Raw genomic sequence first — 23,639 nt, 5'->3', positions numbered from 1 at the left:
AACTATGTTATCTATAAAATGTTTTAATTTCAAGTCTTTGCATTTTATAACTACACAAAAAAGGATGAGTTTTTGGATTATATAGTATATACATTCAATTGGCATGAAATTTGGCATGCAAGCTTAAGAACATTTTGAAAATGTGATCAAATGGTAGAATTTTAAATTTTAAATTCAATAAATTGTTATTAAGTAGTGTAAAATTACTTAACTCTTTTATATATATGTATACATATATACATATCATGAGTTTGTTCACACACACATTTTTGTATTTGATCATAGCTCCTTTAATAGTTGAGGTTAAATTTCGGCTTAGACTTGGCTCATTTGCTTAATAAAAGAAAATAAATAAGCATTTTCCAAAACTGAGCCCAAACTGCTAAAAAACAACTTAATTCGTTTACCATTATACTAAAATATGAAATGCATTTTTCTTTATAAAAATGTAAAATGCATTCATATAAAAGTTACCAAACAAGCCTTAATGAGTGTTATTGGATGTCCTCAGTTTCATTGGCTTATTTTGTTTTGAAATTTATTGAGTAAATCAGGGGCGGCTCCACTCGGAGCCCAGGGGTTCAAATGAACCCCCTGCTGGCCACCCAAAAAAAAAAAAAAAAAAACTATATATATACATTTTTTTTTTCCTCTCTAAAATAAAATTTTGAACACCTTCATCATAGATTTTTTTTTTTTTTTTTAAGCCTAGCTAAAATAAGTTTGAATATGATCCTCTTAACAATATCTTAACATTTTTTAACACAAAAAAAAAAAAAAAAACCCCTCAATAACAAACCTATTTGATTTAAAATCTGGGAAAATAAATTTATGAGTCCAATGGATCAATAGGAAATCAATAGATGAATGATTACTTGGCTGTGTACATTAAAAAAGATATAGCTCGTAGAATTGATAATGAAAAAATCATTGAACAATTTTAATATATGAAACATCATAGAAAACAATTATAAAACTTTATGTATTTAGGTTTTTTTTTTTTTTTTTTGGTTTTGTTTTTTTTGATATCGATATATTCAAATTCTCTTTTGTTTTAAATTTTATATAATTTATGTTTCTTATTGACTCCCCCTCAAAAATAATCTTAGAGTCGCCATTGGTAAAAGTAGAATTATTGTTGAGGTGGTTTTTGTTGCAAGGATAATTTTGGGAAGCCCTTTGAAACTCAACGTTCGGCCTAAAATATAACCCAATAGCTATCAGTGTATTGTTATAGATGCACTTAAGCTCAAGGCCCAAACCATGCTTGTCAAGGGTTATGATAAGGCCTCAACATACCTCCTGAAATAATGAGTCAGCACGAGAGATGATCTACCACAAATATGTGCTTAAATATCAATCTAGCAGTAAAATATGAGAAACATCCACATATCAGACAGACTTAGAAATGTGTTCACTTCTGACAAAGCATGTGTTCTTCTATTATCAATTCTATGTGAGAGAATAATTACATAGTAACAAATACATTATATCCTTAAATAGAAAATCAATCAACAATGATATATATATATATATATATATATATATAATCAAAACATTTTACTTTTTATTAACCTCTTTAGATCTTGCCACATCATTATCATTTTTTTAAAACAAAATTATTTAACTTTATATATATATATATATATATATATATTTTATGGTTTTTCATGTATTTTTTAAAAAGTGATTTTCCTACATGAACCACCAAACCCTATACCTGTGACTGTATATGATTTTTTTTCATCGTTTAAAGTTTAGACCTATTAAAATTTAAAACTTATTGCTTTATGGGTTCGTGTATTTTTTTCTTTTTCTTATATTTCTCTTTTGAATAGTCATATATTTTTTGAATTGTTTCAATAACTTATTCTTTAATTATATATCTTTTTTGGCATTTTGGAAGTTTTAACATCTGAATTTGTGTTAGTTTTCGTAATATTTGAACATGTTTAGTAGATTTCAATGATTATTCTATGTATTATTCTTTTGAAAGTAATCAATTATTCTTTTATATTTCTCTATTGTTTAATCATATACATTTTGTTTTGTTTCAAACATTTATAGGAAGTAAATATTATGATTCTTTAATATTTTTTGGCTTTTCAAAAGTTTTAACATCTGAATTCTTTTTTTGATGGTAACACATCTTTCTCTTATATTTCTCTGTTGTGTAGTCACACACACACACACACACACATATTGTGGACATAAGGGGGTTTTGGAGTCATCACCTAGTTTTTGCAATGGTCTAGGAATCATATATATATAGCGTTCTCTTGAGAAAAGACCTTTTGATCTTACTACCAGAGATATGGGTTTGGAGTTTAGATACGCTCTTGGGAAGGTGTTAGGCACCCAAGATTGCCCAACTCTAAGGTTGGTATCCCATCATTGTGTCTTATGTCTTAACCTCATTAAAAACATATTCAATACTTGTATTCTAACTCACACACATACTAGCATACATCTAAGCGTATAACATGGCATCATTCATCCCTAACCACGTACATATCTACCTTTAAACGAAAGAGAGCCAAACCCAAACGCATATAAGAAACCTTAGCATGTGAAACCCTATCATACATCTTAAAACAAGGCAGCAACCTAAACATGGCAGCAAGACATCATGACAATTATAAAATCATATAAATCATACAATTGGACATAAAACAAACATTCAAATGACATACATCATCAAATGCATGTTCATACCAATGCATGACTTACTTTCACTTACCTTTCAGCAACACAACACTTATGACATTAATGTATGGACATGTGAATGAATGGCATGTCCTTAAAACTAAGAAACCCTAATCTAAACATATGATAGCAAATAAACAAACAAACATGTGAAACAGAGATTTTGGAAGCGTAAAACACAAAAAGAAACTGAACAAGACAACATGTAAAAGCAGAAGCAAAACAAACAAATAAAAATTAGGGTTTCTAGGTAGCAATTGACGCACTCAAGAACAAGCCTGCGTACGCATAATCAAGCATGTGTGTGCAAGCAAAATTATGCGTACGCAAGTCCTTGCCCAGAAAACCTAATAGCAGAGAAACAGAGCAGAACTTTAAAATGAAAATTCTAACAACCTAACATGCATTTTAAGCATACAAAAACTTAAACCTAATCTAGAAAAGCATATTAAAACATATTCTAACGACCAAACAAAGCAAACAAGAAGATTTAAAGGTAGAAAAGAAAAGAAAAGAAAAAAAGAAAATTTAGACTAGATACCTCACACAAAAGATTTCCAAGCTTGATTTTGACCGTTCTCCTCAATCATATCTATTCATAAACCAATAAGAAAGTGATTAGCAACATTAAACTAAAAGGATTGGGGGCCAAAAAAGGTCCCAATCAAATAAAATTGACTTGAAGGTGTTTTCTGAAAAACTCCCTTTTGATTTACTATATTCTAGTGAATTTTAGGTTTTTCTCATGGGATTTTTGTGTGTTTTGGAAATGTACCGTGTAAGACTTTATATAGTGGAAAAAATGGAGTTTGGAATGGCTCCTAGATGATGTGGGATTCATTACAAACCTCAGCCATTATTGCAGAAAACTTGCATTTTTTATGTTTCTGAAACCCTAGCTGTGTACGCAGCAGTGTGCCTGCGTACGCATGCTTTAGCCTATGTATGCAGGTTGCTGCCCATGTACGTGGGCCGAGGGCCACTTTGGTCATTTATTTTCAAAATTAGATTTTTGCTCATTTAAAAGTTATATATTACATTTTAACACTCCTCAAGTCAATTTAATATCTGATTGGGTTTTAAACTGGCCTTGGGCCTTATAGTTTAGGCATCATTGGGGAATGGGGGCCCAAGTCGTAAGGGTTACAAAATGCAATGTCTATATATATATATATATATATATTATCTATAATTTGTAAGCTCTGAATCTTTTGATTTCTTTCAATAGTTATAGCCATGGATTATTCTTTTGAATGTAACTCATCTTTCTCTTACATTTCTCTATTGTTTAGTCATATGTATATTTTTTTGTTTCAATAATTTCTAAGCAACCATCTAATTCTTTAATATTTTTTGGTCTTTCAGAATTTTTAATATCTTAATTTTTGAATTTTTTGTAAGCCATTGCACGTTCAAGCAACGACTTCTTCATTGAATTGTAACACAAATTGAAGCTATACAAGAGCAAATCATGCAATGGTATAGTTTCTTAATCAATTTAAGATTTTATAAATTTATTTTAGTTTACCTCACAAATAGGCAGGTTCCCGTGTATAGCACGGGTTAGTGACTAGTAATTACTGAAGAGGAAAACTTAGTGTAGTTGAAGGGAGAGAAAAAGTGTCCAGCTGTATATAGCATTGTCTCAAGCAGGATCCCTCTTTGTCATGACATGGCTATAAGAGAGATGAATATGGAGTAAAATACCATAAGATTGTAATGAGAGTTGTTTTTGAGTAAAAGTGCTTATTTATGGATAAGTATGTGAGAATGGTAAAGTGTTTGCTATTTTTAGCCGTATAAGGTGGCTAAGGTTTCTTTGTAGGAATGGGAATGGGGTGGGGCGGGACCGAAGGATGGGGTCTTCATCCCTGCCTTGCATGGTTTTGTCTTTCCCCATCCTCACCTCGCCCCACATGACGGGGAAAACTTTCTCACCCCATCCCCGCCCCTTGGGGCCCTGTGAAGTCTCGCCCCACCATGTAAAACTCTACTTTTTGTTAATTTTCCCTACAACTAGCACAATTTTTTAATGAAACCTATTTTATTAATAAAAATATACTTGAAATTACAACTAAATTTATCTCATCAAATCAAATCAATTTTTAGAAAAAACTAAATAATATATCCAAGCATATAACAAAACAATCACCAAAAAAAAAAAAAAACTTATAGTATAACACATAACAAAATAAAGACAGAGAACCACTTTGTGTAGAATAAAATAAACTAATATTGATATGTTTGTTTAAATAATAGGGTTTTAGGATATGAAAAATTTACAATTATAATCCTTAGCAATGTGGGGCGGGGTGGGGCGGGGACAGGGAGGGGTGGGGCGGGATGGGTCTAAAAAGTCTAAACCCATTCCCACCCCGCCCCGTGGTGTGGGGCTAAAATCTTGCCCCATCCCTACCTCACTAACTTTGTGCGGTAGGGAAAACCTGCATGGGGCGAAATGTGGAGGGGCGAGTTAAGCGGGGCGGGGCAAAATTGCCATCCTTATTTCTTTGCTCTACTTTTGATTTTTGGAGAGGGGTATATGATACTATAAGTGAGATACTTGCTATAATATGGGCTGGGATTTTCTGATTGCAAGGATAATTGCTTGATAATAATAATAGATGGGTAGATAGAATGGTTGATGGATAGTTGATTTTGGGTTTATTCTAATGCCTTCTTTTTATAGTGGGTGTGTAGGGGGTGATTAGGAAAAGAGGAAAAGGGTTAGGTCCAATAAGCAAGGATATTTAAGAATATCTTTCCTTGATTTTGGCCCAAAATGATCCTTTTAACATATCTTTGCTTCTTTGGTTATGGTAGTTGGTTGCTAGTCAATCATGATTAAATAGCATTTAATGCTGGATCAGACCTTGATTTTGGGATCTAGTGAGGACTAATTAGCTTAAGCCATGTCATTAGATGTTGCTACTTGCATAAAGGTTGCTTGTAGAAGTGTGCGCGGATCAGATTGGGTGGGTGGAGAGAAATATTTTTAACCAACCCATCAATGGTGGATTAGGAAAATTCCAATCCACCACCAACCCACCAATCTATAAATATGGCTGGTTGGTTGAAAATCTTAACGGTTTTAAGTCATCGGGTTAAGCGGGTTGGGCAATTTGACAAATGCAATTAGCTAAACGAAATTATTTCAATTAAATTGGATAATAGTTTCTTCCCTTAAATAAAAAAAAAAAAAGAAAGAAAAAATGCAATTTTTGTTAAAAATAATTACACATACTATATATTATTTATTAGAATGATTGAAATTTTATCATTCTAAAAATAAAAACATCTTAGGATCTTAAATTAGACGTGTACATACAGTAAGAATAATAATAAAATCTTAAAAAGATCGGCTAGAGTTTATTAAGGAAGAGAAATGTGAAAATGAAAAAAGAAAAAGAAAAAGAAATAGATGAGAGAAATAAAATGGGTGTGTATGTGAGGTAGAATTTTGCAACATAACAAAGTTATATATAATGAAATATGGCATTAGAAAATATGTTTTCTCCTATTATTAATTATTTATTTATTATGAAAATATAATGAAATTAATAATTAAAAGAAATAACCATAGCACAAAAACCTTGGAGATCCAATTCCACAATTCCCTATCAAAAAAATAAATAACCCTCCCTCTTTTGTCCTAATACCCACCGGTACGTAAAACAATAACACTATCCTAACTCACCTTCTTCACCCACATCAAAACCCTTGGCAAACCCCATTACCACTTGCCTCCTTCATATTCCTCTACTCAATGTTTTAAATTCTGTTCCATTCCGACCAAAATATTCCGTTTTGGTGCTTAATCCGATGCACTAACCCCCTTGTTCTGTTTCGGTCTAAATTCCTGTTTGTTTTGGACTATTTTGGTGTTCCATCCAAACGAATTCCGGTCTCTAAATTTTGGCCTATTCCAAGATATTCTGGATTGTGTTGGATTAGGCTATATTTATATAAGTTCATTTTCTACTTTATCTTTTTTATTTAGTTAGGTACAAAAATTTGGTTGCTACTAACCATTAAAAAAAATAGAACATTTTAACGCCTAAAAAAGCTTGTAGAAACTAACAAAACAATAAGAAAAATAACCATTTTTGACAGTTATGTCTTTTATTTATCTTAATTATTTTCTTTTAAGAGAATTTTAACTATTTACATAACTAAAATATATTTATCAGTATCATAAATAACAATAATATTAATATATATATATATATATATATATATATATATATATTAAAGCCATCAAACATATCAAAAGTAAAGGCAAGAATTTTCCCTCCAAAAGATTACCATTTGACCATCAAACATAATATTTATTACAATGGATTCTTAGATTTGTAGATAATAATTTTTTTAAGGACTTACCTATTACGACGGAAGAAAATTTGTTGCAAATGCCAATCCAATTAGAAAAAAAAAAGGGTATATTTCTATATTTGACGAGAAGAAAGCTGTCACTAGTTTGAATATTTCTGGCAATTTATTTTTGTTTGATGTAAATAATATTTTATTAATGATGAACATTTGAAGTCTGTCAAAAAAAATGTATTGCAGGAACACTCCCATCCAAAACAAATCAGGTTTTTAACAAAAAATATAAGTATTTCCAACAAAAAATATTGTTTCAATATTTGACATACAATTTCCTATAGCAGAGGTTTGGAATTGATGAAGCTTTTTTTTTTTTTTTTTTTTCTCGATAATTTTTCTTGTCCATAAAAAAAGTTTTCTCGTAAGTAGCAACCTTTGTTTTTTTTTTTTTGTTTTTTTTTTGTTTTTTTTTTTTTTGATGAAAGTAGCAACCTTTATTATAGTTTGGAAAGAAAGTTTTTTCCATGGACAAGTAAGGAATTTCTTTGATATAAAAGGGAAAAAATATTACTTAACGAAGAAATAGCTAGATATTGCTTGTCCATTAGAGGGAAAATTATTAGATACTCCGGAGTATTATAAATGCGTAGTTCCTTTTCTCACATGAATAGTGGGTCCCACCATGAATTTAATTAGTGGGACTCACCATTCATGTGAGAAGAAGGATTACGCATTTATGGTACTCCGGGAGGACATAATAATTTCTCCAATTTTTTAGAGAATAAAATTACAGGCTTAAAAATAAAAATTGTTGTGAAGAGTTTTGTAAAGTTGTGATTTACAAATATATATTTTGTTGGCTTTTATTCCATGCTAAATTTGATTGTAAATTTTATTTAATCTTTTGTACCCTGTATTTGTTGTGGGAATTTATTGTAAGGGTTGTGTGATAGTGAGAGAGAGTGTGAAGACTCAAGTTATTGAAAACTGAAGAGTTTTCGCTATCGTGACTAAACATCCCGCGAAAGGAAGCATGTGCCTTGCACATGACTGGAATGTGAAGAGTCAGGCCAGATGGAGACAATTGTGTCTCGCGAGTATCTCGCGGGTAAGGCCTTCCCGTGAGACACCCGCGAGACATTCTGTTCTGCCAGCCTGTCCAGTCTGATACACACTTTCTATGCCTACACTATTTATACATACATTACCCACAAATGTAAGAGAGAGCTTCAGAGAGAAAACTCTAGCTAAAACACTTGAGAGTTAGAAATTGTTTATCCAACAATTCTCTACACATTTGTTTTGTGGAATTTCCTCATCTCCTACCTCTCCATTTCCATATCATTGAGAGGTTAATAGCCCAAACACTTACCATACCTTTTGAGAGTGTCCAGTGAGGTTTTGGTGCTGTTGGAAAACATTGGAAGAAGCCAAGGATGGCAGATGCAACATGGAACTTGTTGCGGGATCTGGAGAGCTAGACAAGACACGGTTCCGAGAAGCCTTGTTGGAGTAGGAGCTTGGAGGGCTTAGGTACAGAGGGTAGATTAGGCTTGGAGGGTCTCTTGCTTACCCATGTATCCCAACTGATTGTCTAGTGGATCGATTTCCGCTTGGAGGGCGGCGGAGAGGTTTTTCGCCGAGTTCTTTAATTTCCTCTTCGATAACACATCTCGATGTTATTTGTGTTTGCATCTCTCTTCCCTACTCTTGCTCATTTCATTTTACTGCTGTGTTGCTTTAAAAATGGATTAGAGTAGCTCTCGTGTTTGTATGCTTGTGTTTACACTATTCCTCACTTAGTGTTTTTCACACATTTCGAGCTTTCAAGTTTGAAGGGTTTAGCCCCAGGTGGGGGTTGTATTAAAGGTAGTTCTACTGTGCGAAGAATGGAATGCAAAGACGGAACCACAGTGAGACCATGGGTGGCAATGGCCCACTAGCCCCACAATTTTTTTTTCTTAATAATATATAAAATAGTAAGTCTTTCTAAGTATATATATATATAATTTTATTTTTGACGTAAATGCATTTTTAATTCCTATATTTTGATTTTTTTTCCATTTTGGTCTTACCGTTACTCATTTAATAGAAATTACTAATGTGGCAAATGGAGTGCGTTACTCATTTAATAGAAATTACTAATGTGGCAAATGGAGTGCACTGTTGGCCATTAATTGCTGACGTGGCCATTAAAATAATATTAAAAAATACCATGTTAGCAACCACGTATCCATTAAAAATAATATTAAAATAAATTATCAATTTGAACTAAATAAAAAAGGAAAAAACAGAATTAAAAACAATAAAATACATAAATTTAAATCTAACTCATTTTGAACAATAACACACAAGAATATGATCACAAATTTAAACATCAACACAAGAACATAAGAGCACAGACCTAGAACCAAATACAAACTCAAATTTAAAAACACAAAGAACATTAATCTAATTTTTTTTTTTGTAAGAACATTTCTTCTTTCCCAGCACATGAATATCATGTTATTCCCCAATAACAAACTAGCAAACCCATAAATTTTCTTAGGAAACAAACAAACAAAAAATCCAAAAAATTTCAGCTCAAAAACAAAATCATAAATCTCAAAGGCACCATTTTCTCAAACCCAGCAAAATCATCAAATCCCACAACCCCAAAGTACCAAATCAATCCAAAAATACAACACGACCAACCCAAACAAAAAAAATCTCAACCTAGAAAAACACATCTCAAGTAAGTTGAAACCCAGCAAACCCACTTTAAGCAAGGTCGAAACCCACACCAACAAAAAACCCAACCAACGATCACCGATCAGACCAACCAATCAACCTAAGAAAGATACAAACACAAACAAGCCAACGATCTGGCTCAGCCACTCATGGAGGCGCAAATTCCATTCAAGATCCATATTGTGAAGCATCACTCTATGCCGCCGGTGGTTTTCTCCAGAAGCTTCTCATCCAATGCGATCGACGATGATCGGATGGTCGTGGAGGTGTTTTTGATTAACCACGGGGAGTGCGAGCTCAATCTGAGGCCTGATTTTGTCTCCGGATGGTGCCCAAAGGCGGCATTGACGGTTGCCGGGAAACGGCAAAACCCACCTTCAGCCGAAACCACCTTCAGTCACCTCCACCTTCACCCAAAACTCACCTTCAATCACCTCTACCTTCACCCAAAACCTACCTTCAATGACCTCTACCTTCAGCTTGAGCTTGGAGACTTTTGTAGAAAGAGATAGCTTGGAGAGAGAGCTTGGAGATTTTCACAGAGAGAGCTTGGAGATTTTGTTTGAGATTTTAAGATTTAATAATTTTTATTGTGTTTGGTTGCCCAAAAAGTTTAATAGAATTTGATAAATTAATATTGATAAATTTAATTATGTTTTTTTCTTTTTTGTAATTTTGTAATTTTGTAATTTTTAAAATTGATAATTTATTTTAATATTATTTTTAATGGACATGTGGATGCTGACGTGGCATTTTTAATATTATTTTATTGGCCATGTCAGCATTTAATAGCTAATAGTGCACTCCGTTTGTCACATCAGTAATTTCTGTTAAATGAGTAACGGTAAGGACCAAAATAGAATGCGTTAATTGATTTAGGGACTAAAAGTAGTGAAATGAAAATATAGAAAATGGAAAAGATGCAAAATGTAGGGACTAAAAGTGCATTTACGCCTTTTTTTTTTTAGAAAGTTTTTCTCTAAGTATGTATAATAAATTATTTTATATCATACAAAATTAAAATTTAAAGTTTAGGCATCCACAAATTACACTTCATCACCTTTTAAGAATTAACAAGTCCAAAGAAATTCCAAAAATAGAAATAATCAACGAGCCTACATCTATTGCCCTCCACCTAAAATAGGTATTTTTCATTGATACATATCTAAACTCAAGTGATACTACAGTATTGAAGGTGTTAAGTACCTCAAAAAATATTATCAACTCATTCATGAACTACTAGTACCTCGAGATTGTCAGTATGTGCTTCTGATAATATCAATCGGATCAACGACTTTCGCCTTTGGAAGGTGGCATATATCAGTGGCGGCTCCAGGATTTTTATTTAGGGGGGTCAATAATGGCGGAGCCATGAATTTATTGGCGGGGGAGGCGTGAGTAAAAAATAAAATGATTATTATTTTTTTTTCTGTATATATAACTTTCACGTTATATACAACACAACTATATTGTACAATAATCTTAAAAAATATTAACATTCGAAAGATCGTTAAGACAACAATCATTGGATGTGTAAACAAATATAATTAAATAACTAATTATACAGTTTTATCTAATTAATAACTTATTATATATTTATATTTATAAGTTATATCAATTGAATAAAAAATATTAAATAAATAAGAATAGTAACATACTTAGGAGTAGCGCTGGGGCTGAGAGTAAGTGTGAAACTAAGAAAAAAAATACTTCAGTAATAAAATTTTGCTTTTGAAGTGTATGGTTTTTTAAATATGCACGCTGTCACTCTCTTGGAATTGGAGTAAACAGTAAAAGATTTCTTGGACATGGAAATGTGTAAAGCACTTATCAAAATACTTGATCGGACATAGAGAAAAACTAAGAAAACATAAATTCAAATTAAACATAGAGAAAAACTAAGGATCATGTTCAAACTTATTTCAATTGGGTTTAACAAAAAATTTAAAATTAGGGTTTTCAGATTTTTATTGTGGGGTCAAAAAAAAATTATATATAACTTTTTTTTTAGGACCAGGTCAGGGGGTTCATTTGAACCCCTGGGTTGGTCTTGGAGCCGCCCTTGGCATATATGAGTATCAACCAAGTGGCCCACACAGAGGCAGAGAGAGGGGAGAGCTAGAGCTAGGCGAGTAATTCTTTGATACTTTCAAATTATAGAGATGTGGTGCTTTCTCTGTTTCACATTCTTAGTAGAGCTCATTAATTAAATTCATGATAAAGTCTACCGTGAGTGTGAAAGAGAAAAATATAAGTCATTGTATTTAGGTGTGTATATAATAAAGGTTATTTTTTTTTATATGTGTATATATATATATATATATATATATATATATATATATATATAAAAGGCCCACAAGCTGGTCCAAACATGCATGCAGCATGCTCTTTGTATTTTCACTATTTTGTATCGGACGCATCTGTTGGGAGGGTGAAAGTGAAGCAACAGATTTCACCAATAAACGTAACCTAGTAAACTCCGACTTCTTTCCTTGATTCACTAAAATTCTAGGTTCTTGTGCTTATAATAATAATAATAATAATGACAATAATGATGAATTAAATATACTTCACATATCTAATAATAAATGATGATCTTAGATAGTAATTAACAGGTTTCTCAAAAGAAAAAAAGAAAAAGAAAAAAAAGATAGTCATTAACAGATGTGGTGCTCGAGGGGATTCTCAGATTGTCACCGTTTGTTTTGATATAAAACTTTTGCGAAAATAATTTTAAGTGTTTTCTTGTGTTTGATAGCAGAAAATAAAATATATCAAATGAAAATTATCTTTGATTAAAAATATAATTTATTGTTTAGATATTGATTTTAGCTAATTTTTTCTGAAATATCGAAACAAGAGGGATGCTTTGCAAGTTGATGAGAGAGACTATAGAGACTGGTTCATCCATGGGGTCATTTGCTGAAGGAAGCAAGTGCAAGTTCCAGTCTGTTGAGGTATCGCCTCTTTAGCTTAATTTGTCCGTCTCAAATCGCAATACAAACAGCGCATGCAGCACACTGTTCGATCAGGTAGACATGTTGCGAGTTTATCTAGGGAAACAAGGTGGACTGATAGCAACCCTTCCTTTCTTTACCCCAGTTTAATGAGAAAGCTGTTATTTACTCACCAAAAAAAGTTAGAAAAGAGGAGATCATCAACAACAAAAAAAGGGGGTTAGAAAAGAGGAGAATAAAACTTTGTCCGCTAACTCTATATCTTAAACAAATGTAAATTCTTAATATTATATGCATGCGACAACTCTGTCTGCCTCACCTTTAACAAATTAATGTAAGTTTTGATTCAGTTTCGTTAGGAGCCTTGTTTATTTATTTAAAGATACTGAGTGCAAGTGCATATATAAGTGCATGCGTCATAAGTTTTGGATTCCAATATTTACCAACTACTATAAGAAAAAATATAAGAAGTAAACTCAACATTCATAAGGTCTACAGACGGAGCTTATTTCTAGAGAATATATGGCTGGTTTGTTTGATAAGCAAGCTGATTTTTACCTGGATGCTAGGCCAACTTATCCAACCCACTGGTACTCCATGTTGGCTGCTCTCACCCCTCACCATTCTTTAGCTTGGGATGTTGGCACCGGCAATGGTCAAGCTGCTATCGCTGTTAGTCCCTTTGTTCTCTCTCTCTCCCTCTCTCTAATACATTATAGTTTGGCCCATAATTTTTTTTTTTTTTTTTTTTGGAAATTGAAGTTTGATCCATCTTAGCCAGTTTCGACTGAGCAATTTACATTTATTTTATTTTATTTATTTTTTGTTAACGTGGGTGTTAGGGATGGAATCATTCGTAGGCAGGCCTTGTGAAAGTTTAGATGCAGAAAATTTGCATTTGATTTCCAAAAATTGAAAATTAAAAATTGACCTAAAAAATCTAAAGTTAAACTTTAGGAACATTGGGGTTTAACTGAGGTCATGTTATTTGATTTCACATAAAGGATTGGTTGAGTGCTTTTTATTTTTATTCTTGTCTGTGTTTGTTTTTATTTTTTCAATTAACAACCTTAATTGGTTTTTAGTAAGAAGAATATTAGACATATTATAATATGTTGTATTGAGTATGCATAATCACTAAGGCTATTAGAGTTGCATGACCTTGTTCTTAATAGGTTGCTGAGCATTACGAGCAGGTAATTGGAACCGATGTGAGTGAGGCACAGTTAAAACTTGCACTGCCACACCCTCATGTTCAATATCTCCATACTCCATTATCCATCACAGATGATGAATTAGTGGCCCTAATTGGAGGAGAAAATTCAGTTGATCTAGTGACTGTGGCTCAAGCTGTCCACTGGTTTGACCTCCCCAAGTTCTACTCCCTTGTGACACACCTTCTAAGAAAGCCAGGAGGTGTAATTGCTGTTTGGGGTTATAATGACATAGTAGTTAGCCCCATATTTGATCCCATAATGAAGCGCTTTCATGACACCACTCTTCCCTATTGGAACCCAAATATACAACACATATTTGATGCTTATAAGGCACTTCCATTTCCTTTTGAAAGTGTAGGTTTAGGGTGTGAGGGGAAACCACAACTACTAGATATGCCAAAAGAGTTGACATTTGAGGGATTCTTGAGAATGTTAATGTCATGGTCTGCAGTAATTACAGCCAAGGATCAAGGTATTGATTTGTTATCTGAAAGTGTAGTTAAAGAGTTTGAAAATGCTTGGGGAGGACCTAAATTGATCAGATCAGTCATTTATAAGGGTTTTATGCTTGTTGGAAAAGTTAAACTTTAGTTTTCTTTCTTCGAATTTCATTGTAAAGACAAGGTAATGTGTTGGGGAAAGAGGGGCATGTTGTTTCTTATTGTTGCATAATATATATATATATATATATATATATATATATATATATTGTAATGGTCAATCATAATAAATTAATAGCCTTCTCTTTATGTGCTGTTGGTATTTTCTAATTTTCTTTGATCTTGAAAATAAATTGGTGACTCCATGAAAAAAAAGAGAAAATAAATTGGTGAGAAAAATAAATTGATAATATTTTTGAAAGGAAAATAAATTGGTAATTTAAGGTAAAGCAAATAAATGTAAGAAAGAGAAATGGAGACACTACCAAAAAAAAAAAAAAAAACTTGACTTTTTTAGCAGCGGTTCTAAAACTATTAAAAACTGCTACTAAAAGTCAAAGGTTTTTTGAACCACTACTATAACTTGAATAACTGCTGTTAAGTTTTCGTCATTATAAGTTATAACAACGGTTTTAGGAATTGTTGGTATAGAAAATATCTATTACAGCAATTCATAGAATTGTTGCTAGAGAATTAAAAACTGTTAGTACACTCATCCCTTTTTTCTGGAATTAATTATTTATACCAACGATTATGTAACCATTGCTATAGATTCTTTAGCGGTAGTTTTGTAAACCACTACTAAAAAAAATTAGAAATAGTAGTATACTCTTCCATTATTTCTGGCATAAATTATTTTTAATAGCGGTTTTGGGAATCGCCATTAGAGATTCTTTGGCAACACCTTCTATAGAACGCTGCTATAAAATTAAAAAATTGCTAGTTCATTTGTTCTTACACTTTGTTGTAAATTAGTTATTGCAGTAGAGAAAAGAATTGCTACTATAGGTTTCATATAAGAACAATTATAAAAGCTGCTACTGAAGGTATAAAAATGATTGAATATTACAAAAATATATTTAATTTTGGTTATTAATTTGTTCCCTAAAAATTAGTAATATAACATGTTTGAAATGCTATTAAAATCCACAATTTCAAAACTCAAAGTAACAAAGTAATAACTGCAAACAATTAATAATATTGATCGAAATCCTAAATAAATAAAGCCTTACAATTTGAGGTTTGAAATCTCAAATAGCCAAATAACAGTATAAACCATATTTTTTGGTACTTAAGTCATGGCATACAATAAAAACTAAGACTATAAATATTCCCTCTTTGAGGCATGCTAAAAGTCACTCCAACAATGAAACTTGGCCTCATTTTATATTCCAATGTATTGATTTAGTTTCCTAGAGTACAATAAACCATATATTTGCATTAGTAAAAACTATCTGTATGGGCAAATATGATAGAATATATATGTTGGGTAATTGAATTAATTAGGTTAAATTGCATGCAAATTGTGGAGGCACCAACAAATCACCAAAAATACTAAATGCAGTGGAAAATAAATTTGACATGGTGATTTGTTGACAAATGAGGAAAACCTCTCACAAGGCAAAAATCCCACTGAGTGATTTTAGTTTAAAGTTCAATTAGTGTGTAAAACACTAATGAATGTTTAGACCCCTAATTTTAACAATACCAATACAAGTTTATACACAAACAATATATATGCAGAATGATGTATATAAGCAATAACTAAATAGATAAAACACTCTAAACCATAATTAATCACAAACACAACAGCAATTAAAAGGTAAAGAGTAAGGAAAGAGAGATGCAAACACAAAGATAACATCGGCACGTGTTATCGAAGAGGAAATCGAAGATCTTGGCGAAAAACCTCTCCGCTGCCCTCCAAACGGTCAAATGATCCACTAAAGAATAAAGTTGGGATATATGAATAGCAGAAGACCCTCCAAGCTTAATCTACTCAATGCACCTAAGTTATTCAAGCTTCTATCTCCAACAAGGTTACGCCTAACCTTGTCTGTTTTAGTTTCTCGGATCCCGCAATAAGCCCATTGCATCAACCAGTAAATTGGTTATCTCCAAATTGCTTCCCAAGCACCAAAATTCCTCCTCACTGATATGGGTATGGTGAGATAAGGATTTGGAAAAATGTATCTCTCAAGGATATGTTAATGGAGAGGGTGAGAGTAGAGGAATTTGGAGAATCAAATGATGAAGATTGTGGATGAGTCAATCTTGTTTTTCTCTAGGGTTTCTCTCTCAAAATTCTCTCTGGAAACTCTTTACATTTCGTGGGTATAAGGGTATTTATAGTAGTATATGTAAGGAATGTGAAAATTTAGTTTTCATCTAAACAGGGCATTTTGGCAACTCAACCTCGTGACTGGAACAAGTCGCGAGCTAACTGCCTAGCCAAACTGTACATTTTTGTATTATAGTGCTCCAGCTGTTGTGACACTTCAGTTTCTTGCATGCTTCACATGTGTGCCACTTTGGCGACTTGCAAGTCGTGAGATCCAGTCGCAAGACCCCTTTGATTTGCACACATCTTGAGTTTTTTTCACACTCTCTTACATACAACCCTTACATGATTGCCACCTAAATATAGGGTATCTATTTGCTAAAATACAAGCAAATTTAGCACGGAATAAAGCTAATACATGATTGAATGAATTCAACCTTACAAGGGTCACCACTCCCAAAAATCCACTAATTAACAATCAAGCAGTTACAAGTATAAGGAATCTTACCACTACCTTAGCCTATCCCGAAATACTAATCTATAGTTGAACCCTTGCTCCAATGCCTAGTTGGACTTGATCTTGTAGTAGCCTTCTTTCTCTTGATGCACAAATCTCCAATTTCTGACTAATCCTTTTGCACGGATTCTAGTATGTAACTAACTCTAGCAACTTGAATGGATGTTATTGGCTGCAAAGTTCTTCACTTCATCAACAATGAAGATTAGGAAGCACTTGGTTACAAAACCCTATAGCGTACAAATGCAGTAGCTTCTCATAGAGAAAAACAAACTCTTGGTCTCTATATCCGTGTGTGACGGCTCTTAAAATAAGCTTTATATATGTCTAGGGTTGTGAGAAAAGAAACCCTAAACAAATATATAAGCTTGGGCCGAATTTCAGATTTGGAAATCTAAAAATTGTAATTCTCGATAGATTGAGTTTCTATCGAGCCATCTATTGAGCTTCTCATTTAGTCTCGATAGTAGGATCTGTCAAGCTATCTGTCGAGATTTATGAAACAGCTTTTCTTCACTTGTTTCTTGGATTAATCTTCATGTCTTTGATACGAACACTTGATATTTTTGAACAACATATTTCTTAATGTATTAAACCCAACTTAGATCTAGGCTTGTTCGTTGATCTATCAGCACCGACTGAAACCGGTTTTATTGCACTGATCCGCCCCTCTCAGGGCTCCACCGAAGGTTTCCGGCACGGTGGTTGGTGACATCTCTTCAGTACCGATGTTGGACCGGTGTGGCCATCGGCGCCGAGAATCGAACCGACCCAAGTATTTTTAATATATACATAATTTTGTTTTAAAAAAAAGATATGGCGTGATCCAGGACTGGGAGCCAAAAAACATTAGCGTGCCGCACAATTTTATATATGGAGTTACCATAGGTTTTAGTAGAGAAAAGATCTGAAGGTGAGAGTTTGAGAGACGTAAGGAAGGAAGAAGAATAAAGAAGGAAGTCTTTGCACAAAAAAAAAAAAAAAAAAAAAAGAAGGACAAACGGCGCTAGATGGAATGAGATATAAGAAATGTAGGGTTTTAATATTTTAACTCTAAAATATCAAAACGACGTCGTTTGAACATGATATAAATCTTAATGTCAATTCCAAAACGACGTCGTTTTCGTATCAGATTAAAAAAAAAAAATTTTGAAACAACGTCATTTCAATTATAAACCCTTATATTACTCCCACCTCTCTCTCTCTCTCTCTCTCTCTCTCTCTCTCTTCTCATTAGTTTTTCTCGCCCAAGCTCCCAAGTCCCAACAACACTTCGCCTCTACTCTCTCTCTCCCCTCACTCCTCAAGCCTCAGCCTCTGTCAATTGTTGTCACCATAGTCTACTATGAGGTTTGTTTTTTATAGTTTTTTTTTTTTTTAAATCTTTTATGGCTTGGTTTATTTATTTATTTTTTTGTGATTTGAAATGAAATACTTTTTCTTAGTGAGATTGAGATTGCGAATTTGTTTGTATTTTGCTTTTTTTTTTCCTTTGTGTTTGTTTGTTTGTTTTTGTTTTTTTTGTTTGTTTGCTTTTTTTTTTTTTTTTTTTTTTTGTGGGAATATTTAGGTTATTTAATGATTATGTTGTGGCTTGGGAATGTTAACTACATTTTTTGGATCTTGAGAAAATTGAGGAATTCACCGAACTAATCGCACCGAACCAGTATCATGCACCGCAACTTGTGTAGACCGGTTCTACACCTCCACTGGTGAGCTGCGATCAAACACGAGAGGAAACCGTACCCTATAGGTGTGGTGCCAAAAACACTCCTATAATCGGTTGCACCGCACCGTGTACAGGCCTACTTAGATCTATCCAATTATAAGTAAAGTGCATTTTGTCAAAAGATTAGCCAATTACATAAAATATGATCTAAACAATATCAAATGGCCCTTGGAAAAAAAATGATGACAAATACATATTGTTGGGTTAAAAAATGAATTGACCTCTTGCAATTAATTAATTAATTACCCAAGTTAATTAATTAATTAACTAGATCAAATTTTATGCAATGGCGTGGTAGCACAAAAAAATCACCAAATTATATAAATGTAACGGAAAATAAATTTGACACAGGTGATTTGTTTACGAATGGGGAAAACCATCAAGACAAAACCCCACTGGGTGATTTTTAGGTCACCATTCTCTAGAATCCATTATTATCAATCACAAGCAGTTACAAGTATAAGGAATCTTACCAAACCCTTTGGCCTATCCCGAAATACCAACCTACAGTTGAACCCTTACCTTAATACCTAATTGGACTTGTATTGTAGTGACAATCTTCCAGTTTAATGCACGAATCCTAGTACATGACTAACCAATGATGCATGGATCCCAGTACGTGACTAACTCTAGCAACTTGAAAAAGGTTGTTGGCTGCAAAGTTCTTCAGTTCATCAACAATGAAGATCAGGAAGCTCCTGGTTACAAAATCCTTGGCATAAAGATGCGATAACTTCTTTCAAAAAGAATAATGAACTAGGGCACTTTCTGCATGCATGTAGGCCTTTAAAATAAGCCTTATATATGTTTAGGGTTGTGAGAAAAGAAACTCTATACAAATATACAAGCATGGGCCAAAAATCAAATCTGGAATTTCTAATTTCGTAAGTCTCAGCAAAAACAGCTTGTGTCGAGCTTCAACTTTAAATCTCGATAGAAGTCTTTCTGTCGAGATTGTTGTCGAGCTTTGATGAACAACTCTTTTTCACTTGTTTCTTGGTCAGATCTTCATGGCTTTAACACTTGACTTGAACAACATATTTCTTGAAGTCTTAAACCCATCCTAAATCTACCCAATTACAAGTAAAGTGCATTTTGTCAAAAGATTAGCCAATTACATAAAATATATCCCTAACAATCTCCTCCTTTGGCAATCTTAAACAAAACCACAACAAAACAAATAATCATGAGAGAAGTCTTAAATCACTAAACTCAAAACCACTTGTTATATTACAAAGTAAATCTATACCTATTACAAACTCTTGAAAAATTTTGCAAGAAAAGAGTTCACGGCATGATAGACTTTCACAATCTGTCTTTCTAAAACACTTAAACAAAACTCATCAAGGCGTCATGTGTGAAACAGAAATAAGGATTGCATACATAAAGAGATATGTGTATAAAGAGAGAAAAGAAACAACACATGTAAAGGTAGGTGAAGAAAAATATACATTATCATCATATATATGAAAATAAAGTACAATGTATGTAATAAAATGGTCACAAGACCGGTGTATAGGAGGCTAATGTAAACTAAAAGAAGGAAAAGTACACAAAGTCCTCACTGCATCCCTCAAAAAGATATACACACTCCCCCTAACAAAAATGTCTTATACTAACTCTCCCCCTAAGTACAAGACTACTCTCAAACCAAAACTACTTCCCTTTTTTGTCACGAATGACAAAGGGCAAGTCTTTAAGAGGTCATCGTCTTGTCATTGCTGAAAAAGCCAACACCATCCTTATCATCCTCATCATCTACTAAAGGAGAGGCCGCGGGATGCTTTAGAGAGGGGAAGGAGCAAAGCTAGTCATGCGAGCCTGTTTGCAGGCAATGCAACCAACTCAGGTGTTTATCTGACACATCTCATCTGTGAGATAGTCCAGACGACCACCAAAGTCAGCCTCCATCTGCTAAAGCTGCGCCATGATGGCTTTGAGGGTCACACCACTAGTTACGGAGGTAGAAGGAGCGGAAGAAGATGGAGCTGAAGATGGTGGAGTTGCAGGAGTCACAGGATCGAACGTCTCTACTCGAGGCCACTTTGACTGAAGCTGAGCTTGGCTCCGCCGAACAGAACCAGTGCTGATGGCACCCATGATGGTGAAGAGAGGAGAGAGAGGAATAGGAATGGAGAAGTGTTGAAGGATCCGCGTGATAGCCAAAGGAAAGATGAGCTTATCACGAGTAACGGTATCCTAATACACATCTATAATAGATGTGATGAAATGAAAGCGAAGGTCGATGGTAAGATCCTCCATCAAAGAGAGAAGAAAACGAGCATGAGGCTTAGTGATGGAGTTATAATAAGACAATGGTGTGAGAGTGAATGTCATCACCATGTTAAGGAATCTCGAGCCTTTTGCAAAATTCGAGCATGGAGTGTTTAGCTTACCATCCCATAAGGAAGGAGTCTCACAAAAGTGAGAGATAAGCTTATCTTTGGATACAGTACATAGACGATCACAGCTAGGGTAGTCAGAATGTGCTACCCTAGGAACACGTAGTACCTCGGATATAAGATTCAGAGTAACTACGATACGTGTACCTCTAAATGTAGTAACAAACTGATATCGATGTCGTGTATGTTTGAGTAAAACTCCTGAATAAACATGATGGAACAACACATAGGTCTCTCACATAGAGATTCCCATCCCCGAGTCTGAATGACTTCAGGTAGCATAGTGTCGGAGAAATCTGACAGAATGACTTGGCGTTTTGAATGAACACCACGGGCCTGGAAGTTCTCAAAGAAGTCCGTCTTGGCCTTCTCATCACGGAACCGAATATGAGAGAGGGTACGGGAGAAATAGAAGAAGATGATGACTCGGAACCATGAGGACTCCAAGCCGGAATAGATTTGCGTTGTTTGGGTGCCATGACATAGTCTGTCCGAGAGAGAGAGAGAGAGAGAGAGAGAACACAACACATGCTTAGAATAGGAAAGAAAAGAAAGAACATATGTATGAAGAATGGATGAACAAGTGACGTGCATAAATTAAAAGCATCATGGGAAAAACCCAATCCAATCCTATCAGCACTCACATTAAAAATCAAGTACACACTCCTAAAATGCATGAAACATAGTTATAATGTAAGGAATATGCAGTGCATGAGCATATGATAGCAATATCATAAACCCCAACCCATAAATTTCACAAAAATCTCAAAAACCCCAAAAATTTCCCCAAAACTCAAAACCTAGGTCTAGAATGCATGAATGCATGTAGAAAGAGGGATTAAGAAGTCTTACCAAGTGATTCGAGCTTGGATTAGGTCGAGAAAGGAGTGGGTTGATGGATTTTGATGAGAAAGAGAGGTTTGGATCAAGAGAGAGGAAGATTCTATCGAGGAGAAGTGAGAATGAAATGAACCAGATCGTGCCTCACTATATATAGAAACCGCATCTCGATGGATCGAGGATTTGTCGAGCTCTAAATATCGACAGAAATGAATTTGTCGAGGTGCTGTTGAGGATCTATCGATGGCAAAAATCACCCCGATGGATCGAACAATCTTTCGAGAATCTATCGAGCAGACAGAGAGCAAAGAAATTTGGCTCGATGGATTGAAGAAGCTATCGAGAATGTGTCGAGCAGGAACCTAGAAATCTCGATGGATTGAGAAGCTGTCAATGCTATTGAGAAGGTAGAGAGCACAGGAAAATTCCTCGATGGATCAAGAATCTATCGAGGATCTATTGAGAAAAGAGAAAGAAGGCTCGATAGAAAGAGAATTTGTCAAGGATCTGTTGAGAAGCTGTCGAGCTTGAAGAAAAGGAGTTTTTCAAGGGAGGAAAAACACATAAAGATGAATGCAACAAGCAAGCTACTCAACCAAAGATTCAAGCAACATATTAAGCTCTCAAAAACATATCTCAACATATAAGCAAAGCATCCATAGATCCACAAACACACTAAATAAGTCTAACCAACTTTATATTTCAAAAACAAGTTAAGGCAGTTTAGCAAGTATATATTAACACATGTATCCCTTGTGATGACTAAAACACATTGTACTTGCACATGTATCAAAAGTAGCAAAAAGTATGCGTGTTGTGTGTGAAAACATAGCAAGAGTACAAAAGTTTCTCATATTATGAAGATTCAAGATATGAGGTGATCTAATATACTTCACACACAATCATAACCGTTTGATGGGGACTATCATATTTGAGGTATATCATATATCTCCCACATCTCCTAGAAATACGCTTACAACCATTTTTAAAAGCATTTTGATCTTTTTTCTTTTCATGTTCTTTGCATATTTTTCTTTTTGAACATACCATGCATGGGCATATATAGAGAGAAAAGAAATACTTAATTATGTAAGCCAAAAACATCACAATTTTACTATGCCGGAGCATACAGATGTTATACAGGATTGGCGGGCTTTAGTGGTGAGATGGTTATTTATGCCTTTCTCTTAGAATTTTCTAGTCCTTCCCTTCAAAAAGAGTGATTAGAGTATAAAGAGTGAAAGATCACTTGATCGTACTCATCACAAACATGAGCTACAAAGCTCACTTGCTTAGTTGTGCACAGAGATGCTCATCTAAGCTACAAGAGATACAAAGTTAAGAAAACTTTGTTTCAATGGCCATCCAGGGTACACAAGTACCAATATACACAAACACATACTATTTTTGTATTTTTCTGATTTTTCAAATTTTTATTTTTATTTTTATGTAAAACAAAAATAAAACAAAATTGAAAACAAACAAACAAAAGCA

At 33.8% G+C, this 23,639-nt stretch overlaps 1 protein-coding gene across 1 annotated transcript; it reads left to right on the top strand.

Annotated features, from left to right (window-relative positions):
* Nucleotides 1-13,194: 13,194 nt before the first annotated feature.
* LOC126703232 (uncharacterized) lies at nucleotides 13,195-14,684 on the top strand. Its single transcript, XM_050402187.1, has 2 exons — nucleotides 13,195-13,391; nucleotides 13,895-14,684. Exons 1-2 carry the CDS (start codon nucleotides 13,242-13,244, stop codon nucleotides 14,525-14,527), a joined length of 783 nt encoding a protein of 260 aa, XP_050258144.1. The 5' UTR covers nucleotides 13,195-13,241; the 3' UTR covers nucleotides 14,528-14,684.
* The last annotated feature ends 8,955 nt before the right edge of the window (nucleotides 14,685-23,639 follow it).

The sequence above is a fragment of the Quercus robur genome, chromosome 10 (genome assembly GCF_932294415.1).
Source record: "Quercus robur chromosome 10, dhQueRobu3.1, whole genome shotgun sequence".
Taxonomy (NCBI): domain Eukaryota; kingdom Viridiplantae; phylum Streptophyta; class Magnoliopsida; order Fagales; family Fagaceae; genus Quercus; species Quercus robur.
This window is presented reverse-complemented; position numbering and strand designations above follow the sequence as displayed.